The 26019-nt window shown below is 40.4% G+C and overlaps 1 protein-coding gene across 1 annotated transcript in view; it reads right to left on the bottom strand.

Moving 5' to 3' along the window:
* Positions 1–26019, bottom strand: part of LOC123767314 (mucin-3A) — a 168641-nt gene that overhangs the window by 87034 nt on the left and 55588 nt on the right. Inside the window, exon 2 of the mRNA XM_045756887.2 lies at positions 2379–2439. Coding sequence (XP_045612843.2) covers positions 2379–2439 — 61 coding nt within the window. The remainder of the gene's footprint in view (positions 1–2378; positions 2440–26019) is intronic.

Genomic DNA, 26019 nt, shown 5'->3' on the forward strand with positions numbered 1-26019 from the left:
GAGGTGAGGATTGGGTTGTGGTTGTGTTGGCAGTGAGGTAGCGGAAATTGCAGTTATTGATCGTGAGATTGTGAGTTATAAGGTCACGTTGGTTGTTATCTTGAGGTTATCTTGAGATGATTTCGGGGGTTTAGTGTCCCCGCGGCCCGGTCCTCGACCAGGCCTCCACCCCCAGGAAGCAGCAGCCCGTGACAGCTGACTAACACCCAGGTACCTATTTTACTGCTAGGTAACAGGGGCATAGGGTGAAAGAAACTCTGCCCATTGTTTCTCGCCGGCGCCTGGGATCGAACCCAGGACCACAGGATCACAAGTACAGCGTGCTGTCCACTCGGCCGACCGGCTCCCTCGGCTTGTGCATGAGATGCTGACCTGAGGTCCAACAAAGCCAACGTCTGAACTCACCAGTATGCAACCCAAAACAGTTGACTAGCTCCAAGGTACCTCTAGGCGAATAGAAACATCAGGGCCGGGACGGGTCGCCCAGCCCTGGAATCAGACTAGAGAGCAAATTGTATTATATTCTACCCACTTCAAGACCCCGAACCAACACAGAGACGGCTGAAGCAAGAACATAGGCTATTAATAATGACCTGTTAATACATCCATTATATTTCATCCACTTGTTCATTTCAATCACGTCCTGTACCCGTCCTGTACACGTCCTGTAAGGGAGCCGGTCGGCCGAGCGGAGAGCACGCAGGACTTGTGATCCTGTGGTCCTGGGTTCGATCCCAGGCGCCAGCGAGAAACAATGGGCAGAGTTTCTTTCACCCTATGCCCCTGTTACCTAGCAGTAAAATAGGTACCTGGGTGTTAGTCAGCTGTCACGGGCTGCTGCTTCCTGGGGGTGGAGGCCTGGTCGAGGACCGGGCCGCGGGGACACTAAAAGCCCCGAAATCATCTCAAGATAACCACCTCCCGCCAAGAGAATATAAGCGACGTGGATCAAGAGGAGAAGCAATAAAGAATGAGATGAAGCAGGAAAAATGGAAACTGACGAGAAGAAGCAATAAAGAAACTGAAGAGGAGAAAGAGTAAAGAGGAAGAGGCCCAGGCGAGGAAGGGGAATGTTTGGGGCGAGGAGAAGAGGGCGAGGGGCAATATGCTTGTAATCAAATATTGGATGAAAGTTTTCATCGCTCAAAGGAGGGAAAATATGGCTCAGTATTCATCCCGAATTCTGCGAGATGGAATTTTGCCTCTTGGAATATCAATATTGAACGCAGCCAAAAAACAATAGAAGAATATCAGGAAGTGAAAAGAGATAGAGATTGCGCTGTTTATGCATGTGTGTGTGTGTGTGTGTGTGTGTGTGTGTGTGTGTGTGTGTGTGTGTGTGTGTGTGTGTGTGTGTGTGTGTGTGTGTCCATCCACCTGCCAGCGTTCTGATGCTTTAGATTACATCTAAATCTTTCCCTTTTGGATCCATATTACTTTCGACCAACACAAACTTTTGTCTACCATAATACTTAAATTCTTAACAGTGGGTTGACGGGTTCATAACTGTATGGCACATACAGGGAGGGAGCCGGTCGGCCGAGCGGACAGCACGCTGGACTTGTGATACTGTGGTCCCGGGTTCAATCCCAGGCGCCGGCGAGAAACAATGGGCAAAGTTTCTTTCACCCTATGCCCCTGTTACCTAGCAGTAAAATAGGAACCTGGGTGTTAGTCAGCTGTCACGGGCTGCTTCCTGGGGGTGGAGGCCTGGTCGAGGACCGGGCCGCGGGAACACTAAAAAGCCCCGAAATCAACTCAAGATAACATCTCAAGATAACCACATATAAAGGAGATGTCGAGTACCGATTGACACATTGCACGATGGTTATTGGATAGATTTATAACAGGAGAGCCGTGTACTGTACCAAATTGATTGGTTTAATTAATAGCAGAGAGGTGCAATAACAGGTGAAATTTAATATTATTTGAAATATTGGCATCATATTTTTGTTCCGTTTCATTGACAGGTGTTATTAGTCACTGTTTGACAAATTAAAAGACAAGATTAATTAATGTTTTTACAAACTATAGATACAATAAAGGACTGACTATCATATTGAAAAATGGAGAATATAAACAATGACCTATAAGTGGAAAGGTCATTAATGCCGAGGGGAAAATGTAAACTGCATTGGTGCTGTTAGTAACGAACGCTAATTAACATGGGTAAATATATATAACATTTTATAAATGAACATAATAGAGACGGAGTCGAACAATGAGACGTAATTACATACAAAGAGAAACGGGACAAATATAAGGATGAAGGAATAACAGATAAACTAAGGGGAAGAGAACTGATGGTGAAAAACAGGCGTACATCAGGAAAGGTTAACCTACGTTAACCTAGCCTACATTAAGACGGGTTAACTTACTCTGTACAGTCAGGACCTGTGCATCCAGGGATGGCTCGTTTGCAGAGAGTGCGCGTCCAGCCTGGAAATGAAAAGAAAAACGGGTTTTAACATTAAAATACAAACGTTTTTTAACATTTAGGGATATAAAATATTCGTTATATATAGTGGGGTCTATTTTGTGTAATACAGTTTCAAAATAAAAATAATAATTGCAAATATATAGAAGGTTGTAGGAGATGACATGTGAGAGAACGTTCGAGCCTCTCTAGGTTGAGAGAGAGAGAGAGAGAGAGAGAGAGAGAGAGAGAGAGAGAGAGAGAGAGAGAGAGAGAGAGAGAGAGAGAGAGAGAGAGAGAGAGAGAGAGACAGACAGACAGACAGAAAAAATACAAGTAAATGAATTCATTTAAGAGAAGGCAGGTGTATAAAAATGTAACTTTTCAACAAAACTGAAAACTTTTGAAATTATTAAATAAAAAAAATAATAAAACCTAATAGTATTTGGAAAGACATTAGTGTCACAGATTATATTTAATGCACAAGTTTTTTCGCATCTAAATATACTTTGCTAAAATCTCTGGAATTTCAGGTTATTTTATCATTTTCAAATTTCATCGTCCAATTTTTACATATACAAGATTATTTTTGTTTTGATCATTAATATTTATTTGACCTACTTTCCTTACTTTGTTTACTAAGGTTGTTCTTTGCTCTTCGCTCACATTAAATTGGGAGCTGTACGACATGTTGGTCTAAACATTTTGAAAATATTTAGATCACCTGAGAGATGGCTGGAGCTTCGTCAGCACAATAAGACTTACAAACACAACAATAACAAACCATTAGAGGGGTAGGCCTGACAGCTGAGTGGACAGCGCTCGGGATTCGTAGTCCTATGGTCCAGAGATCGATCCCCGGCGAACGTGGAAACAAATGGGCAGAGTTCCTTTCACTCAGATACCTCTGTTCACAGTAAATAGGTACCTGGGAGTTAGACAGCTGCTTCCCGGGTGTGTGTGTGTGTGTGAAAAAAAATTATTGATTGACACCAGAGCTCTTTTCCCGCAAGCACAACTAGGTTCTTTGGCCAGTCACAACTGGCCAGTCACTAGCCTCTGTGGCCAGTCACTAGCCTCTGTGGCCAGTCACAACTGGCCAGTCACTAGCCTCTGTGGCCAGTCACAACTGGCCAGTCATTAGCCTCTGTGGCTAGTCACAACTGGCCAGTCACTAGCCTGTGTGGCCAGTCACAACTGGCCAGTCACTGGCCTGTGTGGCCAGTCACAACTGGCCAGTCACTGGCCTGTGTGGCCAGTCACAACTGGCCAGTCACTAGCCTCTGTGGCCAGTCACAACTGGCCAGTCACTAGCCTGTGTGGCCAGTCACAACTGGCCAGTCACTAGCCTGTGTGGCCAGTCACAACTAGGTTCTTTGACACTGCATAAGATCAATGAGCTGTGAGAAATATATCAATTAGCATCTTGGTAAAAGCGAGTCAAATATGACAAAAATACCTTGGACAAAAAAGAGTTAAGGAGTTTGTGTAATAACGGAAATTCAGGTTTCCCTTATACACTCAGGTGCAGGGTAAACCTGAGCTAGTTTCTATTCTAGTGAAAAGTGGAAACTGTTTTTTGAAAACGATGGAAGTGCATTGTTTCATTGTGAACTTTCTGGTGTAATTCAATTAGCTAGTTGGGTGGCATATCAGTTAGCTAGATGGTTTAGGTATTTAGCTTGGTGTCTGGTTAAGTAACTGATAGTTTGGTTGGGTGTCTGGTTGACTGGCTTGTTGCCTGGCTGCCTGTCTAGTTGCCTAGCCAGGTGGCTGTATGGTTGGTTAGACGACTGACTGGCTACCAGGGTGACTGGCCGAGCTCTCAGGAGTACTGAAACACAAGAACGCTTCTACAGTTCTCAATGCATTTTTCATTTTCATTGTTAACCTTGAAGGATAAAATCCTTGCTTCAGTCTTTATTTAGTGAAAACTTGCAAGAACAATGGGCGTCCCAGGAGGTCTGTACAATTTTTAGGAGACGAAGAGAAACAGCGAGTGATCAAATATGAGTCTTACCATATGACGAATATTTGTTCTAAACATCTCCTACACTCTCTATCAGTCATTTGGTTTTGGAATATATTTGTACTTGGCTTGGTACAGGTCTTCTGCGTTTTCCTACTACCAAATCTATATTTATATGGATTAATTTAATTTCTACATAACACTCTCGTCTTCCTTTTCTATCTGTGCATTCGCTTCCTAGTTCATTATTGTTTGTTCTATCTCTTATTTATTCCCCCTGCCTATCCATCTCTGTCTTCCTCATCCCCTCATTCTTTCTTCTGTTCATATTAATTCTTAGTAAAAGCTGCGTGAAAATTTGAAAGGCCAAACGAGATTAATTTTAAACCCTGATTGGGGGCAAAACAAAAACAAAAATCACTGTGCGGTTGATATCTCAACCTGAACTGAATATGTGTTTCAGAGTAAAATAAATATATAGCTGGATATACCAGGGAATGGTTGAGGAAATTACAAGTAGAGAAAACCATATGAAAGATGAACTCACTGACAAACACGTGGACTCCAGATGACGTTTTATAGAATGAAACAAATACTAACTTCCTGAATCATGTTAAAATCGCGTCTCGATGAGTCTCATTTGTTCAGGTAATCCAATTACTGAAAGTATGCATACGATATTTATGTAATGTAAACCACATATCCAGTCCTTCCGTCTATTGTGGTTGTGTTCAGTCAATGAGCACGATCCGTTTCAGTAGGGAGGGAAGGCTGTATTATGCTTCAAACAGGGAAATAGCCATTTCAACGAATAAGCAAGATCTGTATTATTGCAAGAGATAATGTTTTTTTGCTTCAAACAGGGAATTAGCCATTTTTTATTTAGCATGAGTGGGTAAGTTGAAGTGGACGTTGAGCACTGTCCGCCTGACCTTCCACGATTCTTTTATAATGCATAGACCGAGCATTTAGAACTCTTTTGCAGTCTTTAGGTCGAAATGGGCTCAAGGGATTATATATGTGAAAGAGACTGTGTGTTACCTGTTGAGTCTATTCGTTTGGGTGTCTCATTTTCACTCATATTTGTTTTGGATATGTAATTTATGTTCCTTTACCACGCTTCAAACTGTTAATAGTCAGTTTAGTTACCTCCAAATATAATTTGATCATGTGTTGTTTATATCCAAATGCATGTACCGTATGCATTTTGTCTCTTGTTTTTTTCAAAGAGTGTCCTTTGACCCTGTTTCTCATTATCTGCAACAGTCTGTCCATGTTCACTTTGTACACGTCTCTCAGTATATTCTCTCATTCTCTGAATAATTTTTTCTCCAGTGATTGTGGTGGAGGTATTCGGGAGTCAGGGAAGGAGAATACCTCACTCTAGTGAGGTATTCACTTGAGAGAGTCATAGTGGACAAACAAAATCTGCGTCTTCCTAATTAAGCTCAGGAAAATTATTTCGACGGAAATTCAGTGATGAATGAGATACTAGAGCACGCTATTATAAGATAAAGTTTATATAAAAGGAAATGGGAGGTTTTCTGTTGCTTGAAGAAGTCCTGTACATGTGAAATCTGAACACTACTGTTCTGTTTTCAGTCACAAAAAAAGTTCCATAACTGAGCGCTCACTCCTGTTTAGCCTGACCAACACGTTCCATGTGAATGTTCCCTTAGAGAATACTAAATTTATGACACTCTAAACAGAAACATCTGTTTTACGATCCAACGTACATTTTCGGCATTATTTTATTTTTATGACCTCTCGAACGACCCTCTTGTTGGGAGGAGAAGTGCACTTCTGAGAATAACTTGCACGAAAATCTTCGCTTTACCAGGTTAGGAACTCACAGGGGGCCGTGTGTGGCCGAGAGGCGATGAAGTGCAGACCCCTTCAAGGAATACACCTGCCTGGGGTCAGACGCGTCCACCTCCCACATGTACACAGATGTGGGGGCACCAGAGAGGCCACTGGAATGCCAGGTGTGTGTCAAGCGCGGGTGTGTGCGTGTGTGCTCCAATGAGCGTGGGGATATTTATTGGCATAGAGAAGTCTCGGGGGCACGGAGAGCTATTAGGTACCTGCAGGTCTTACTAGTCGTGGGTTTGGTAGTTCGCGACGTAACCCATCCAGTAACTGTCTAGGGTAAGCAGTGATTAACCCGACTGATCGAGTGACGTGCACATCATCCACAAGCATAAGGGGAATTTTGTCGATTAGTTCTGTGCAGCACATTCTGTCAACACTGAAACCTGCTATAATTATTGCAAAGTGTTTCTTCCATGTCTACATGAATATTTAATTTTGAAATATACAGGAACCATTTAATAATTGGTAGCCAATTACCAATTATTACGGTGTTCTGAATGTTGAATCTTGGTGGAAGGGGGGAGGGGGGGGGAGTGGAGGTTTGGGGAAGTACGTTATGAGCTCTGGCAAGAGGGGTTAAGGGAGAGGGGTTACTAGAAAATATATAATATTTTAGTGTGTTCCTATTGTGCATTTTCATGAAGGTATCGACTTAATTCGTCTATTTCTTGCTCTTATAATACACAGCTGTGGTGAAGTTTGACCTATTTATCGAGACACATTATCCCTCACACCATTATGGTAGAGCTTTACCCTCTCACCATCATGGGGAGAGCGTAACCATTAACTTCTCCAAACTTCTATCTAGCCAATGACGATGCTCACCAGGCGGTCACCTATTTAATTATTAGCCAAACCCCTGGGTGTTCAACTGACCTAGTAACGTCATGCACTACACCACACGCCGGGGGACATCAGGAGACATCAGACGTGATGTAGCTACTTAATTATATATTTTCTTATTGAGGTTAATTGTCTGTATAACACGGAAGTCTTCCTAGGCTGACGGTATAAAATAGGGTGCTCAATAAGTTGCTACTTTTAGCAGTGGTGGTGTGACGTATGTTGATGGAACAGAAGAACAGATGATTCATTGAAACTGTGTATTGTTCATTGGACCATACGAGGCAGCTCGTATATATGTTCAATCAAATTGATTAATTTTTTTCTAACTTTCGTTTGAAGTCATCCCACATTATCATGTTACCCTGGAATTTTCTCCATAAATCCACAGATCTATTCCCCCCCCCTGGCTTTATTGATAATTTACTCACTGATTAATTGCCTAGTTAACCGAATGACTGACTAATCGACTTACTTTTCAGCTAGTCGGTCAGTCTGATTGATTGGCTGACTGATCGACTGCTTTTTAGGATTTCCCAACTATCAGTTGATCGCTAGGAAAATCACTACCGCACCGACCACATTTTGGCTCAGAACAGAGCTATATTTTTTGCAAGAGAGGGAGAAATAACAGAGCCTCGGTACAGGGCGTCTGAGGAGGAATTTATGGCCCGTAGGGTATTTCAGATAAAAATAATTGGAACTCGTGAGTCGACTACGATAGGATTCACTGCGCTATAAGGAGGAGGTTGAGGTGGTTGATAAAGGGAGGTTAGTGGATATTGAGGATTTGGTGGGCAAGGTGGTGGCCGAGGTAGTGGATTTGGAGGCAAAGGTGGTGGCCGAGGTAGTGGATTTGGAGGCAAAGGTGGTGGCCGAGGTAGTGGATTTGGAGGCAAAGGTGGTGGCCGAGGTAGTGGATTTGGAGGCAAAGGTGGTGGCCGAGGTAGTGGATTTGGAGGCAAAGGTGGTGGCCGAGGTAGTGGATTTGGAGGCAAAGGTGGTGGCCGAGGTAGTGGATTTGGAGGCAAAGGTGGTGGCCGAGGTAGTGGATTTGGAGGCAAAGGTGGTGGCCGAGGTAGTGGATTTGGAGGCAAAGGTGGTGGCCGAGGTAGTGGATTTGGAGGCAAAGGTGGTGGCCGAGGTAGTGGATTTGGAGGCAAAGGTGGTGGCCGAGGTAGTGGATTTGGAGGCAAAGGTGGAGCTGGTGCTGGAGGCCGAGGGAAAGGGAGGCTGTTGTCGAGGAGGTATAGAAGGATGAGATCTACGGGCTCAGTTCTCAACAGAGAACTGAGCAGAAAACAGAAAACGTAACCGAACAGAACAGAGAACATGGAACCGAACAGAGAACATAGAACCGAACAGAGAACAGAACAGAAAACAATATAGAACAGAACAGAGGGCATAGAACAGAATAGAGAACAGGGAATAGAACATAGAACAGAAAACAAAACAGAACAGAGAACAGCATATATAACGTTATTCTCCCCAAAATGACTAATTAGACTTAAATGATAATGTATTAATTACTACAAGATCTTAATTATTCAAGACGACTGATGACACCGCGTTAATACCCGGCAGTTAAAAAGAATCTCTTGAAAAAGCATTCCTAATTCATGATGAATGTTTTGTCCTGAAAACTCCGAATTGCTTTAATATTTTGTCCATCTTGAGGCTCTTACATATCTTTAAGCTTATCTTATCTGTCGTCTACAGGTAGCTGAGGAAAGGTACGTAGATGCTGCCTGATAATTGATCATTATATATTTATGATACTGATTAATGATTAAATTCATTTTTTAATTTCCTTAAAACTGAGCAAATTTACTTCGGAACTGCATATTAAATGGAATGTAATTTCATAACCCTTTATATATAAGATGAAGATTTTACTTGATAATATTTTTTAATAGAAAACAATTATTCATGTATAGGTACTAACCAGACTCAATCATATTCAACGTCTTACCAGCGAGCATCAGAAATATTACAAGAACAACCGTGGACATCTTCAAGAGGAAACTAGATTGTTTCCTTCAAGGAGTGCCGGACCAACTGGGCTGTGGTGGGTATGTGGGCCTGCGGGCCGCTCCAAGCAACAGCCTGGTGGACCAAACTCTCACAAGTCAAGTCTGACCTCGGGCCGGGCTTGGGGAGTAGAAGAACTCCCAGAACCCCCATCAACCAGGTATATGTGGGCCTGCGGGCCGCTCCAAGCAACAGCCTGGTGGACCAAACTCTCACAAGTCAAGTCTGGCCTCGGGCCGGGCTTGGGGAGTAGAAGAACTCCCAGAACCCCCATCAACCAGGTATATGTGGGCCTGCGGGCCGCTCCAAGCAACAGCCTGGTGGACCAAACTCTCACAAGTCAAGTCTGGCCTCGGGCCGGGCTTGGGGAGTAGAAGAACTCCCAGAACCCCCATCAACCAGGTATATGTGGGCCTGCGGGCCGCTCCAAGCAACAGCCTGGTGGACCAAACTCTCACAAGTCAAGTCTGGCCTCGGGCCGGGCTTGGCGGAGTAGAAGAACTCCCAGAACTCCATCAATCATACGTTTAATGAAACACTTGTCATGAAATTGGCAGCTGTAGTGGTTGTGCTTTTTAGTAGAAGTAACCAATATTTAATATTCGATGTTTTCAATAAAAATTCTCGTTCAGTTGCTTTATTTTCTACGCTATTTTTTTAATAGTATTCCGTAGTTTTTGTTAAATTTTAGACCACAGATTCTTGGAAGGTCGTCATGTAATGTTAGTGAATCATTCCTTTCCTTCAGGAAACGTGAAGGTATGAGGTTAAGTGTTAGTAATGATCCGAACACCGAGGTACAGATAACCAAACGTCTCCTGTTATCTTTCTCTTCCATTGCGTATTCAAGTATCTCTACAACAAGAGTCAGGAGCCTTTCCCTCACTCCTAACAAAATCTCTCTTCATACCACACTCAAACATTTCATCGGTTTCTCCTCTTCTCTGGATCATTCACAATCTCCTTCGCGCGCACCCTTCCCACATCCCCATTTGTCCAGAGCTCTCCTTTGATTCAATGTTTGTGGACAGGATCACCAAAAACTCGACCAATTTCAGCGAAGACGAACCCAAACACCATGATCCCTCTCGGCCAGTCTTTTACACGTCCCCCGACTGCGTACGCGCACGTCTAGTCATTCCAGATTGTATTCTATGATAAATTATCTAAGTTTTGTCTTTAGTGTTGGATTTCTAGGTATTTCCTCTAATCTCTTGCCTGTTAAAATCGTTTTTGTGATTTTTTTTTCTCCATATAGGTAGATTATTTCTTATATTCAGTTTGTCCTCCCCCGTGTCTAAACTGCTTTCCTATTTGACATATTATTAACCAAGTTAGTATTACATATGTTTCTCTTAGTTTTAGCCTAAGTGTTTAAGGGTTAGTGTTAATAGTTATTGATAATTTTTGGCTGTAATGTTTATGCGTACATTTTTTTTCTTCATATAAACGACCATCTCCATTACATGTAATATTTCTATCTTTGTTGTCATCCCGTTTCCTTTCTCAGTCTTTGTAACTCTATTCAATTCTCCTTTAGGCTGGGACGTCTTCCCCTTCCTATCTATCGTACCGTTCCTTCGTTCGTCCTACTTTCCATCTCCTTTCTCCACTTCATCTCCCATGTCACCTTTATTCACGTATTACCCCCATTCCCATCTCTCTCTACTCTCTGGTGTAATCATGCTAACCTCTTTGGTTAATCTATCATATCCATTATCCAGCTCTATCATTGAATATTATATATTAGTTCTCAGTTGCACAGCCTGTCTTCTCCATCCTCTCTATCCTCGCATTCACAGTCTATCCTCCAGGCCCGTTACTCTCACCTTTACACACTCCTCTTTCTATCTCTACTCTCACCTCCAAAGTCTCTCATTATCTATCCATTTTACTCCCACCTCGACAGCCTCTCGCTCTCCATCCTCCTTTCTCAAACTTTCAAATTTTCTCCCCCATTTTCATCCCCCTCTACTCCCATCTCTACAGTTTCCTCATCTCCATCTTCTGCACTCCCTCAGCCTCCTCCTCCTATCTATTCCCTCCTGTACACCCGCCATTATTCAACAAGCGCAAGCAACGATATATATCACGAACGTCAGCTGGCGGTCTGAATTTATCACAGTAAGTATACAACCCCTTCCCCTTGCATGGCATTAAATGTTCATCCCTTACCCTTCCTGGATGTTATTAAATATTAATGCAAAACCCCCCCATCACTTCGACCTGCTGAATGACAGGAAATGCTGACCCCCTTCTTCTCCTGTGGAGCTATAACACGAAGAGAACCCAAATGTCCGAGGGCTACACACACTGGTTTGCATTCCCAAGCAACGTGGTACTGCATTCTGTCTATCTCTGTCCTCTGAAAGATTCAACATAGATTCTGTCTATCTCTGAAAGTCTCGTATATCTTTTGAGTAACCAGTTCAAGAAAACAATGATTCGACGTACTTTCAGTTGGTCATAATAATTCAATACATCACTTGAAGGAAGCTGAAAACCCTTAAAATTATTTTTCGATAGAATATTTAGTGGAGGAAAGTTTTTCCGGTTTCTTAAGCCAGTATATCTCAAGTTATGAACAATATTACGATTTATACTTAAAATCTAAATCCTACCTAATTTTAGTTATTAGTAACATATTAGTTTAAAGTTCCTCAGAACAAGATGTATTATAAAAACAGTTTTTTTTTAAATTAAAACATGTTATTAAACTACCTATTTTCAACAGAATAATTATTTGTTTAGAATACGCGAGACTTCTATATTAGCGTGACCGACACCATGCTGCATCTGACACAGAGCCTTAACGCTTCATTGAAGTAGGAATATTTTTCGAGTACGAAAGTGATGCTATCTGTCTGCCTGCGAGGGGACCCACGAGAGCGATCCACAGTAAATTTCCAACGCAGGAAGACTTTTCGGAAGTGTTTGCAGTTGACTAGAAGTACTAGGAAGAGGGACAGGTACTACTCAGCTTCTCGGAAATGAAGTGATCAAAACGAAAGTGAAACTAGCAAGAGGGTGCTACCGAGTCATGCTGAACAGCAGTTTTATCGAATTTAGGAAAAAGGGTTCCCAGTCACAGCTTTAGTATTTTCAGGACTTGATCAGATACTAGCTCTCAGGAACTTGGGGCTATGTTAGGCAAGGTGAATCAGTGACAAGAAAGTTTAATGATTTTCTATGCAGTAAAAATGTGATTCAGTCGATAAACTCTACGGACTTTGTTAATAACGTTTCAGTACTCACGGCTGTAATGGGAAATTTCCACAGAACTCATCAAACCTCATACAAATGTTCTCAGTTTTATTTGTAATAAATATTAAATGAGAATTTACATCAATATAATTAATATTTGTTCTCATTTGACAGTTAATATATAGCTATACAATGTTAGTGTCACATTTATATTATTTTTCTAAAACATTAAAAACTGAAATTTATTAACATTTAAGCATCAAATGGATGGTGGCGGATGGTGGCCGGTGGTGATGGTGGCCAGTGGTGATAGTAATGGTGGGTAGTGCATGGTTGCTGGTAGTGGTGGTTATGGTGGATAGTGACGGTGGATGGTGGTGATGGTGGATGGTGGTGATGGTGGATGGTGGTGATGGTGGATAGTGGTGATGGTGGATGGTGGTGATGGTGGATGGTGGCGATGAGGATAGTAGATGGTTGTGATGGTGTCCGATAGTGGGGATGATGGTGGTGGTTACTGAGGGTAGATAGTGGAGAAGGTGATGGTGAGAGATAGTGAACGGTGATTCACGGTGTTGAAGGATATAATACAAGTAACAATATATCGTCATTTTACCATTATTTCTCTTCAAGTTTAATTCCCCCTCCCCCCCCCTTTTAATTCTCCTGTAATGCTCATCCCTTCGTCTAATCTTCATCCGTTCCTTATCTTTCTCTCCTCCTCTTCCCTATTATCTTACATTTTTTAACCCCTTCACGACTTTCCAATTAAAGTTATGCACTTTCGGCGCATTTCCATTAGAGATAGCTTTATTTTCCAGTCATTTTTACTGCAGAAATTCTTGCATACACCAAGTTCGCAACGGGATTAAAATTGAATAAATGTGAGAAGGAAGCAAGAATAATTTATGGATACACTTAATAACAGAGAATAGGATGTAGAAAAAAGAAAGAAGTGTGAAAGTGGATGAGGGAGAGAGAGAAGTGATGAGGTTTTAAAGGTACAAAGATAAACGTAGAGGAGTATAAGGGAAAGAGAAGTCTTGAAATGTATAAGGAAGAAAGGAGAGTGAAGACAAAAGGTCTGAAGTTGTCTTCAATTATACACATCTGTGTAAAGTCAGACAAATTGTAGGGTGCAAGCCTGAAGCTTCCCTACATTAACACAACTTAAGAACTCACAAGTAAATAAAAATACGTCTAAGAGCCTAGGAAAGAAGATCACAAGCCAATTGATGGCTAAATGGGAGAATCCTAACCCACTTCAAGTACAAATATTGTAATAAATCTTAGCACGCACCGCGATATATGAGAGCTCTCCCACACACAAGATGAGAAGAAAATTCCATATATTTAAAGAAGAATGATGTGCTAGTCTAAATATCTCCAAAAACCTGGCCCCAAAGATATGATTACAAATTTAACGTTGGCATTAGAACGAACACCTGGAAATACCTGGATATTCTTCAGGTGTTTTATCATAGAAGACTTCAAAACGTATTATACAACTAATGAGAGACATCATTCGTGTTTCTACCTCTTGCATATAAAAACAAAAGGGAAAGAGCTTTCCCTTTCCCTTTCCCAAGAGCTTTTGTAGCTTTCCCTTTTGCTTTGTTACACAAAACAAAAGGGAAAGCTACAAGATACATGCAACAAACAATGTTCTGGAACTAAGTGGTATGAACTGCGGTTCCAGGTTCATGCAACTGAACATCACCGCGTAATTGTCAGACCAATGAGCTGGATATGTTAGCTCTACATTTACAGGGAAATCGACAGAGTAAACAAATGGACAAATATTAAAAACAGTGGAACGAGTTGACTCAGTTGGAAACTGGAGAAGCAAATGACTCCCAGACATGCGAGTAGGAACGTCATTACCGTAAAAGTTTACACATGTTTACACGTTAAAGTTAAAACAAAAATACTCTCAAAAGTATGATAACATATAAAGACTTCCCCGAATACTTCCCCACAGTGCACAATGTTCCTCGGTACAGTGTATCTACACCCTTCCTCCATACAGTGTATATACACTATTTTTCCACAGACTGTATACGCCATTGTTCCAGAGGCTGTGTATACACCATTCATCCAGACAATATGTATACAACATCCCTTCAAACAGTTCGTCAGTAAAACAGTAAAATATGGCACAAAAACAGACTCTCGACTCAGTTTTTAACCCGGAATCTAAGGTAAAAAAACCATCCAAGTGTTTCAAGCACATCATCTCAACACGACGTGAGCATCACCCCTCATCATATGATAACCACAACTTCAAACACGGCATCAAAAAAGAATATCATATTATCACGTTCGGTTCTCTATATCTGGTGAGATGACGAGCTCCTTATCATAGACATTAACATCTCCTGCGCCTGTTTTTCTCTGCTCTATTTGTTTTATACTATTTCCTCGCACTCTGCCTCGCTTTACAACGTCACTCTAGTAAACACCTCCTCAACCATTACACCATAAATCACCACTCAACCTACTACCAGCAACCACAGTCGCCACATCCCTATACGTAAACACTAACAACGCCCTGAAAAACACAACTATTCCAGTTATCACACTAACACATCACCACAAACAACAAAATCCTGACTACAACCACCAGACAATAACCGTCATCAAATAAATGTTGACAGTGGGTGAAAGACACAACTTTCACTGCATAACCACCTAACACATCACCTCCACTGAAGGACTGAAACCTCTTGCATTCCACTACAATCAGACCACCATCCAGTTCCTTCCACCACCGATCCTATAATTCACAGACCATCACCACCACTCCTTCAACTTCTACCACATCCTCACCACCATTCCTACGCCTCCCCCCACCGTCATCACCACTCCTGCAACTCCACTCCCCCCCTCTCTCCATCGTCACTTCGCAACCTCATTGCAAAAAGACATGCCTCTGCACACAAGATGTCTGGCCAAGATTGCCTCTCCTGGTCCCCTATTTTGTTGAATTTTTTTTCCCTTCTGGAGGGAATATGTGGAGTGGGGGTGGGGGTGTGTGGTGGGGGTGTGGGGTGGGGGTGTGGGGGTGTGGGGTGGGGGTGTGGGGCCGAATGAGGAGACGGGTGTTAGGGGGTGGGGGGTGCAAGAGAGACTTTTGTGTTGTGGTGTCGGGTTATTTTGACTTTTTGAGGCCGCGTTGGTATATGTCGCTAGGTCTAAAAACAGCTGTAGAATTTTCAGTTTAGATTCTATGTGTGTGTGTGTGTGTGTGTGTGTGTGTATGTGTGTGTGTGTGTGTGTATGTGTGCATATAAGAGAGTATGTACGTGAGTATTTGTCAAGAATGTACATCTATCGTGTGCATAATGTAAGTTGCCTAAATAGTTAAGCTTCAACTCTTGGCTTCCGCCTAACTTAAATGAACTTCAATTATAATTTCAGTTTCCCTTAGAGCTTTAACGTATTTACTACTGAATCTGTGGCAAGTTTCCCTCCACCGCTTCACTTCCCCCTCTTCACTACCATGACCCTGGGGATATAAATATTCCCATGACTCATCTGCATACATAGTCTCCAGCTGTGTTCCAACGTTAGATTTCCTTCCATGTCGAACATCCTTTTACTGTATATCTTGTCGGTTCCTCTGAATACATTACACCTGTCTCCCCCTATTCATTCTGTCATACAGTGACGTATGGGTTCAGTTCCTTCAATGTGAGTACATATTTGTATGTGTGTGTGTGTGTGTGTGTGTGTGTGTGGTGTACTCACTTAGTTGTACTCACCTAGTTGTGCTTGCGGGGGTTTAGCTTTGGCTGTTTGGTCCCGCCTCTCAACGTCAATTAACTAATGTGCAGGTTCCTGAGCCTATTGGGCTAAATCATACCTACAATTGAAACTGTGTATGCAGTCATCCATACACACACGTGTGTGTGCGTGTGTGTGTGTGTGTGGTGAATGTGTACATAACAGGAAACAATTGTAAACTTGCTCGCAGTTGAAATACTCATGTAAATAAACATAGCCAAAAACAACATTTAAACCCAGAGTTTATTGTTCAAAGGACAGGCAACTGGAACATATTCTGAAAAGACAGAGCAAGATTCACTTCACGTCAAAACTACTTGAAAATTCGGATGCCTTTGTGATGGTCCCGTATTGGATTCAGAATGTTGGTGACAAATACTCAGAACGACATTTGGAGTTCCGTAATATGGAAGGAAAGAAAGAGAAAGAGAGAGAGAGAGAGAGAGAGAGAGAGAGAGAGAGAGAGAGAGAGAGAGAGAGAGAGAGAGAGAGAGAGAGAGAGAGAGAGAGAGTGAGTGAGTTTTGAATCTCTGCTCTCTATCTCTGTCCTTCACTCGCATGTTAGTCTTTATTAGTGGTCCCAAATATTTGTTTTCATGTTCGCTGTTAGCTGGTAGAGAGTGAGTTGGGAAGGGGGGGGATTGAATGGTGGTGGGGAGAAGGAGTAGGAGGAGTAGGAGGAGTAGGAGGAGGGGAGAGAGAATGTATGAAAAATGCAAAACCTGACTTTGTATGTGTGTTTGTATATTTTTCTTGTTCTACCTTTCTCTCTCTCTCTCCATTGACACGTCTATACACAATCTCTCTCTCTCTCTCTCTCTCTCTCTCTCTCTCTCTCTCAAACTCACCTGTGGAACAGAATAGTGTGACAGGATCGTCACGTGAATATTTTCATAATTACAACGTTAATTACTGCATTTGTTCATTGCAGCCTGTGCTTTGAGCCACACCTACGAAACGTATGGTTCAAAAACATGTTATTGAACGCCGGGTAAACAGCCAGGGAGGAAATTCCCCCTGACGTTGAAGAGGAAATCTGGGGCCAAACTTATGTATTTGCATACTGGCAAAAGTCCCTTTCTCTCTCTGGTAACAACGGATGCCGGGGAATTATTATTTGCCTTGTTAGTGTTTTTTTTTAATTTTTTTTGACAAGGTTCGATAGGCATACTTTGGCTCGATAAGACTGACGTTTTTCTAAGTAGCTGTCATTGTTTTTTGTTTTAATTTTGTTGTTATTATTACTTTCTGTTGCTTTCTTTGCTTTGTTGTTTACATTGTTGCTTAGTTTGTTTCTGTTGTTTTCCTAGCCGTTTTCCTTCATTTTGTCTTTAGAACTGTTTGCTTTTCTATTGTTTTGGACTTCAGTGTATTGCGGATTTTGTTGTACTCTGCTATTTACGTAAATTCCCTTTCTGGTGTTTGATCCTTGTAACAACATTCTCCTCTCGAAATATGTAAATGCCGCAGTCGGTCAGTGCGAAAATGTAAAATAAAAACAATAATATATAGATGCTCTTACTACTATGTATAGAAGTAGAAAAGTAATAATAGTAGTATTCATGTCATTGTCAATAATATTACCTGTAATATTCCTACAAACAGAGAAGCATATTACGTTCCACTTCATATATGGAATTTAACTTATCAGCGTATCTACATATTCATAACAGTATTATTGGAGAGTAAATATTTATATATGTATGAGAGTCGGAACAGATTATACGCTCTGGAATTCATGTTTTATGTATTCAAATTAAATATACATGTATACATTACAATATATATATATATATATATATATATATATATATATATATATATATATATATATATATATATATATATATATATATATATACACACACACACATATTGTACATTAGTACTCAGCTTTGTCTAGTGTTGGGAGACTGGATCGACCCATCTATATTATATATGTTCCATAGTGAATAAAATCTTTAAAGCTCTTGAGAGACAGCCACCTTCCATGCATTTCGCTATAGAAGCCAACCTCATTTTAATAGAACCAAGGGGGGCAGATCCCGTCCCGTCCATGTTAATCACCTATCACCCAGCAGATACAGAAAAATTGAGTGAAACTAGCCCCAAGCATCTGGTCTTCAGCCTATACACTCTTTTTTGTAGAGTATATATTATATATATTATAAATATCATATATTTGAAACTCACCATATCGTGGATAGTAACATTTCTTTCAATTAGATCCTATAAGCCTTGAACCCAGACCAGAACAGCAGCAACCCTCAGTTCTACCAACTGAGCCACTAACGCCCACTAAGGATCCCAGGGACACCCATCTGCTGTCCAACCGGAATTATTGGCTTTCTTTTGGGTGCAATTGGCATGAAGGTGTTGGGTGATCCGGGTCCTAATCTCTCTCTCTCTCTCACTCACTCTCTCTCTCTCTCTCTCTCTCTCACTCTTTCTCTCTTTCTCTCTTTCTCTCTTTCTCTCTCTCTCTCTCTCTGTCTCTCTCACCCTCCCCCCTTTTCGTCAGATGAAAATTCCTGGAACTATTTGCAGCTCTGATTGGTTGTTGCAGATTCTGATTGGTTGGATGCATTAACGAGTGGCTGTTTCCATCGCCCAGTCAGAGCCGCGAGATGTGCTACTGTTAATCCAAACTTTTAATCACAATGGCTATTGCAACTTAAAACTTTGAGTAATTGTTACTAAACATTTTAGATTTTTTTTAGTCCCGAAATAAATAAATAAATAAATATATATATATATATATATATATATATATATATATATATATATATATATATATATACATATATATATATATATATATATATATATATATATATATATATATATGATGATACACGCTCTCTCTCTTTCTTAAACTTATTTCTTAAACTCGATATCTCCATTAATTTTAATCTTAGTTATATAATTTAGTCAAATTAGCCAAATTTAACTAAATTTTAATTTCGAATCTGTCTTAGATTGATGTTGCTAATTCGCAATGAACGAGTAAATACTCTTCAAAATTTAAGAGCATATTCCTGAAGGCCTAAGAATATGAACCTCGAATGAATAGACATGAAAATTAATGAATCTATATATACATACATATTATTATATATGCTATGAGAGAAAATGACGAGAGACAGAAATGTTTACCATGAAAAATTCTTTCCCACCCTAGAGGGTACCCGCGACCTCCCTCTGCTGCGATCCATTAATTGCTAGTGATGGAAAGTGAAAATTCTTGTTTTTCTCCTCGAGTTAGAACTCTAGTAAGCACGAGAATTCCTTGTGTTCCTTCAGCTACTCTTTCCTACCCTCCCAGGTCTGTCTCTGTCCCTCTCTGTCTCTCCCCCTCTGTGTCACCACTCTCTGGGTCTCTCTCCCCATCCCCTATCTCTGTCTCTCACCATTTGTATTTCACTCTGTCTCCGTATCACTCCCCCATTTGCGTGTCATTCCCCTTTCTCCATGTCACTCACCCTTCACTGTGTCACTCACCCTTCTATCTCTCTCCCTTTGTAGCTGAGTTTCGCGCAGAAAATTCACAACACCAAAGCAAAGAAAGAGAATTACAAAACTAAAGCGAGCGCGTATAGCCAAGAAGCGGCTCAGTCACGCATGTAGCAGCATATACAATGGTTTCACATGACAGACGAAAGGTGTGTGTTGTTGGGGTATTGTTTTGGACGTGAGAAATGGTCTAGCGGGCTCGGCTTCGATCGTGAATGATGGCTTTGGCCTCACGACAAAAATTCAGCCCTCTCTCTCCCAAAGCCAGTTTCGGGCTTTTTTCTTTTATATATATCCGGGTGAAACATGATTTGTAAATTGCTTGTCTACCGTGGATTGTGACTTGCAGGGGAAAATGTGGGCTGTAATTTGGGTTTGTTCAATAGATCGTGTGTCTTTTTTCGATTCTGTTTGATTTAAGTTAACTTTTTTTTGAGGGAAGGGATAGACGATTGATTTTGTAGGGTTTGAGCATTTATCTGGTGAACTATGAATCAATGCTTATATGTCATAATTGTATTTTTGTATATGTATGATACACTATAAATGATAATATTTTTTATACGCTTTAACTAAACGGAAGAAAATTCAATTAATATATATACGTATTTTTGTAAGTTGAAACTATTGCCACAAAGGCAAGAACTTTCTTGGCAAATAAAAGCAAAATTTGTACAAAATTTTATCCAACCCAGTCAAAAAAATATGCACACATAAACCTTTCAAATCATCTGATTAGCAGCCGTTTTGTTAAAATAGGTCTAATCCCTCATTTGTGGTTATACAACTTTTCATTTTACGGTTTAATTTTGTTAGAAGATGATTCTAACGATTGGAATAATTAGTGAGGAATATATCTTCAGACTCAATCATGAAATAGATCCATTATGAACGAAAAGAGGTATGGAAAAATATTTCAGAATATTCACAGGACCGACAAAAATTATTCTATTGGCCTGCATAATTCTACCATTTCCATGATGATATAAAAGCCAACGACACCAATGATATGAGGATTAAACTGTGAATCTATAATTACGAAGAAAGGTGATAACTGCGTTGCATTTATGTGTGTCTGTGAGCGAAGTAATTTGAATAGGAATTTCAAGTAGAACTCTCCCCACACCTGACAAAGACAAACATTCAGTACAAAAGCGTGAAATCATACGTAAATTAAATGTATTCGCAAAATATTTATAGAAAATACACAAACATTCACATGTACACATTTATTTTAATTTTCTCATATATATATGCGAACAAGCTTGAATGGTCCTCTAGCCAATATGCAACTGAAAACTCCACACCCCAGAAGGATTCCAACCCAGACAGCCAGGAGCACTATGCACCATGGCGTACCTGGTTCCTTAACCAATCTACCACAGTGACTGTACAAAAGTTATTAGTAGCCGAGGCTATATCCCCAACGACCCGACAGCACTTGGTGGTAAGCTTGGCCATAGATATTTCATCGAATCACCTCACTTTGTGGGGCCACGTGAGCAACACAAATGCTAACAAGCTTGAGCATTCAAGCTTGTTATATATATATGTGTGTGTGTGTGCGTATGCAAGGCTACCCGCGGGTGCTGCATATCCTCTTCTTCAAGGCTGAGGGTCCCTACAAACACCACCAGAGACGGTACCCGTTATGTATAATGATAATGATTAAAAAGAAACAAATTATACCTGACAGTAGCGTACAAATTAAGGAACACAAAACAGCATGATGATCAGGAACATAAAATTGAGAAGAACAGCATAGAACAAAATGTCGCAACCGAGATCAATAAGACATTGACTTCTTTAGGTACCCGAAAGTTTATTTTTATCTTGAACAAAGTTCAAATGGTTGTAAACTAGCTGACTGGTCAAAAAATATGTTGACCTTAATATCTCTGTCTGTCTGTCTGTCTGTCTCTCTGTCTCTCTCTCTCTCTCGCTCTCTCTCTTTTACTCTCCTCTTTCTCCTTTCTAACCTCAAGGCCTACACCAAATCAATAACCACAACATCGATATATCGTAAAGCATAAACAATGCATTTAAAAATAAATGGCATATATTTCAACACTTTCAGTAAGACACGCAAAAAATACATCCACTAAATTTGCATCAACAATTTAACTTGATTACAAACATTAGTAACAATTACACTAAGTCACCATGGAAGCAGGAAGGTCATTTGATTGCCTAGTTACGCTCTTAGCGACGAGTAAACATACTTTTAGTGTAGCATGATAATGTAGTCGTGGGAGAAGGAGAGTGGGCCGTGGGTTCACTGGCAGGGAGGAGAGGTTGTGCTGGGAGAGAGTGTGAATAAATAGAATAGAGGAAGAGGAGAGACGCTCTTGGAAATGATTGGAAGGGTAGACTCTTGAGGGGAATGTTATTGAAAGTGTTGTGGAAATGGAGGTCTTATTAGGAGTCTTATAAGTAATCACCAATATATGTTCCTACCATCACTTTAATGCAATGAACTATTAAACCATTTTCCTTATATTTGCATTTATTATATCTATATACAGTACATCACACAGTACCGTCCTTTGTACTGGAGAACTGGAAGCACGAACGGTCCCCGGAACTCCAGAATATAAAGCTTCATCGAGCTCTACAGAACGAGAATGACTTCCAGGATTGAAACAAACTATCTGTTGGCCTTTTGCTACCCCAAAAACACTGCCTAACCTCCACAGGTTGAAACATTGTGATAGCTTCCTCTGGTTGGAAGTGTTCGATTTCCCTCCTCTGGTTGGAAGTATTCGATTCCCCTCCTATGGTTGGACGTGTTCGATTCCCCTCCTCTGGTTGGACGTGTTCGATTCCCCTCCTCTGGTTGGACGTGTTCGATTCCCCTCCTCTGGTTGGACGTGTTCGATACCCCTCCTACTGTTGGATGTGTTCGATACCCCTCCTACTGTTGGACGTGTTCGATGCCCCTCCTCTGGTTGGACGTGTTCGATTCCCTCCTCTGGTTGGACATGTTCGATATCCCTCCTCTGGTTGGACGTGTTCGATTCCCTCCTCTGGTTGGACATGTTCGATATCCCTCCTCTGGTTGGACGTGTTCGATACCCCTCCTCTGGTTGGACGTGTTCGATACCCCTCCTCTGGTTGGACGTGTTCGATACCCCTCCTCTGGTTGGACGTGTTCGATTCCCTCCTCTGGTTGGACATGTTCGATATCCCTCCTCTAGTTGGACGTGTTCGATACCCCTCCTCTGGTTGGACGTGTTCGATACCCCTCCTCTGGTTGGATGCGTTCGGTACCCCTCCTCTGGTTGGAAATGTGTATACCCTAATCCGATAAAAATATTATATTCCCAAATCTATCAAAACTATTGGACACTCTGCCTGTGTCCGGAAATAACACTGACATCAGTTAACGAATACAAAATAAATGTAAAACACATCAAAATATCGCGATAAACCCAAAACGTAAATACGGTTACAAAATCTAATAACATTCCGGTGAATTCATGCGCCGTTTAATTGTAACTTCTTTATATTACAATATTTTTACAGTGAACAAGTTACTGTTCCTAACAGTAATGCATCAGAGAAATGTATAATGATTTAAATAGAATTACAGCGTAAACGACAGACAGTATTCAACATATATGTATCAGGTGTCATGATAAACTGACTGTATCTATGATTGGAAATGGTATTCAAAGGCCTGAATGTCTTTTGTTTATGAGGAAAATAAAAGCAATTTTGTAAAATATACTCAAATTAATTATAGCAGCTTCAATATATTATATATTATATATATTATATATTATATATATATATATTATATATATATATATATATATATATATATATATATATATATATATATATATTATATATATATATATATATATATATGTATTATATATATATATATATATATATATATATATATATATATATATATATATATATATATATTATATATATATATATATATATATATATATATATATATATATATGTATTATATATATATATATATATATATATATATATATATATATATATATATATATATATATATATATATATATATATAATATGAGCAATTATAAGTGCGAATGCGTTTGTACTGTGCAAATTCGTATGTGTTTGCTCATACTAACAGCCTAACTCAGCCTTTAGGGGTAGAGTGCTACCTGGGTATACGAACTATTGGTTATCTGATGAAGATATATACGGTGTTATCGCATGCTAAGTAGCCTCTAATTCATCCCAATTGTTTACTAATCTTACCCTAAACAATGATCTTGTCAACATCTCTGAATCATCAGCTCCTCAAGTTTGTTTCCATGTCCCCCTTGCTTTAACTTGAAATATGTTGAACATTTTTCCTTTTTATTCACGTTATTAATTACCCTGAGAATCTTCAACGTCGTTATCATGTCTCAGATAATTCAGCCTCTCTCTCTCTTTTTAGGTGTAGAATCAGCTCTATGAGTGAAGAGTGTCGACTCTTCGTAGTTTATGTATTTATGGTCCGGTGTACATGTATCGGCACCAAGATAGACTTTATGTTTTCATTATGTGGAGTTTCCAGGCAAGGCTATACTCCAGTTTTAGTCTTGGTCTCACTAAGGTCATGAAGCATATTTTCTCTCTCTGTCTCTCTCCCTCTCTTATCCCATACCTTCCTATTTCAATCTTCTATCCTGTATATTGATTGATCTCTATTCTTCCTTTTATTTGTATCTCTTTCTTGATCCATTCCAATCTCCTTGCCTCCTACTCTGTCTTCTGTCTCTTTGTCTCTGTCTCTCTCCTTTCAGTCTTCTATTCCTTTTCACTTATAATCCCTTCATCTGAGTCCTTCTTTCTTCCTTCCCTACTCTTCTTGTATTTTATACTACTCCCCGTTCTCTATAATCGACCTTGCAAATTCTTTCTCAGTTATCTTTCTCATCTTTCTAAACTTTCACTCATCTTTCTTACCCAGCCTTTCTGCTCCTCACTCTCTCTCTCTCTCTCTCTCTCTCTCTCTCTCTCTCTCTCTCTCTCTCTCTCTCTCTCTCTCTCTCTCACTTTCTCTCTGTTAACTCCCATTTCAATTTCCCTTCTCTTCCATCTCCCTCTCTTATCTCAATTTCCCTTCTCTTCCATCTCCTTTCCTTCCTCCTTTCCTCATTCGAACGATTGTTGAAATTACAAACAACGAGATAATTTTACCATTGAAAAAACTCCATTTTCCAGCAGTCTGTATTGGCACCAAGTAATTACTTTAACTTTTTTTTTTTACAAAATTTAGCAAAGTTATAGAGTTACGAAAAGTTACATTGGAATGTACAAAAGTTAAATTTCATTGGTGTAATTTCTGTTTTGGTCATTTTAGTACCGATGCTGGCGGTTTGTTTGTGTTGTAACTGTGGTGGGGTAGGAGCACGTTGTTGTCAGTAACTGGGTATACTGATTGTTGGGTATACTGATTTCACCTGACTCCCATGGAGCCAGTCGTCCGGTCTCCTCCTCCCTCACGTTTCTCTCTCTATCTCTCTCTCTCTCTCTCTCTCTACGACTATGGCGCTCTTCCACTGTATGTAGTCCTCCTCCCAAGAGCCTCTACCCAGTGGCTAATGATATCAAGAGCTCTTGGAACCCATTCCCGCCTCCTGTCTTGCGTCATACTCTTTCTTGTTCCGGACACAATCTAACTTCTTGTGCTTCAATTTCTGATCCCATACTTCTCCTTCACACTTAAGCTTCAATCCATCCTTCTCACATCTCTAATATCCGAAACTTTAGATTCAGAAATGAACCTCAGATTCAGATCTGTAATATTTCGTCTTAAAACCTCCAAACTCATACACCACCTCCTATTTGCAGTAACCTCTTCCCAATTACTGACTCCAATACACCTCCACACTTTTATAATCGCTATGTTCTCTCGCTTTTGACCCACGATTATACTCTGAGACGCATCCTTGAATACCCACACCACTCTGAATCGTTATACTGAAAACTAATACCCTCTTTCTGAAGCTTTGTCTATCAACTGAAGCGACTGAACATATTCACGCTTCTCCACATCACTCATCAATTTATGTACTTCCTCTATTCCAGAACTGTATCTTCTCAGGTCATGCCAACTCCCCAGATAAAACTCTTCCATCGTTTCTAATTTGTATGGGTCTTAACACATCTTACTCCTTACATATCTTACTCCTTATACATCTTACTCCTTATATATTTTTCTCCTAATATATTCTTTACCATTATTTTCACATGTCTCCTAATTCGACTTCTTTCTTTGGGGCTCATTTCACATATTTTATATCTACTCATTCATCCTCATACTTTCCTCACCTTTCACACCCCTCGTATCACTCATATCCCGACACCACCCCCACACACACACCTCCCTCACCTCACA

Source organism: Procambarus clarkii, chromosome 74 (assembly GCF_040958095.1).
Source record: "Procambarus clarkii isolate CNS0578487 chromosome 74, FALCON_Pclarkii_2.0, whole genome shotgun sequence".
NCBI lineage: Eukaryota > Metazoa > Arthropoda > Malacostraca > Decapoda > Cambaridae > Procambarus > Procambarus clarkii.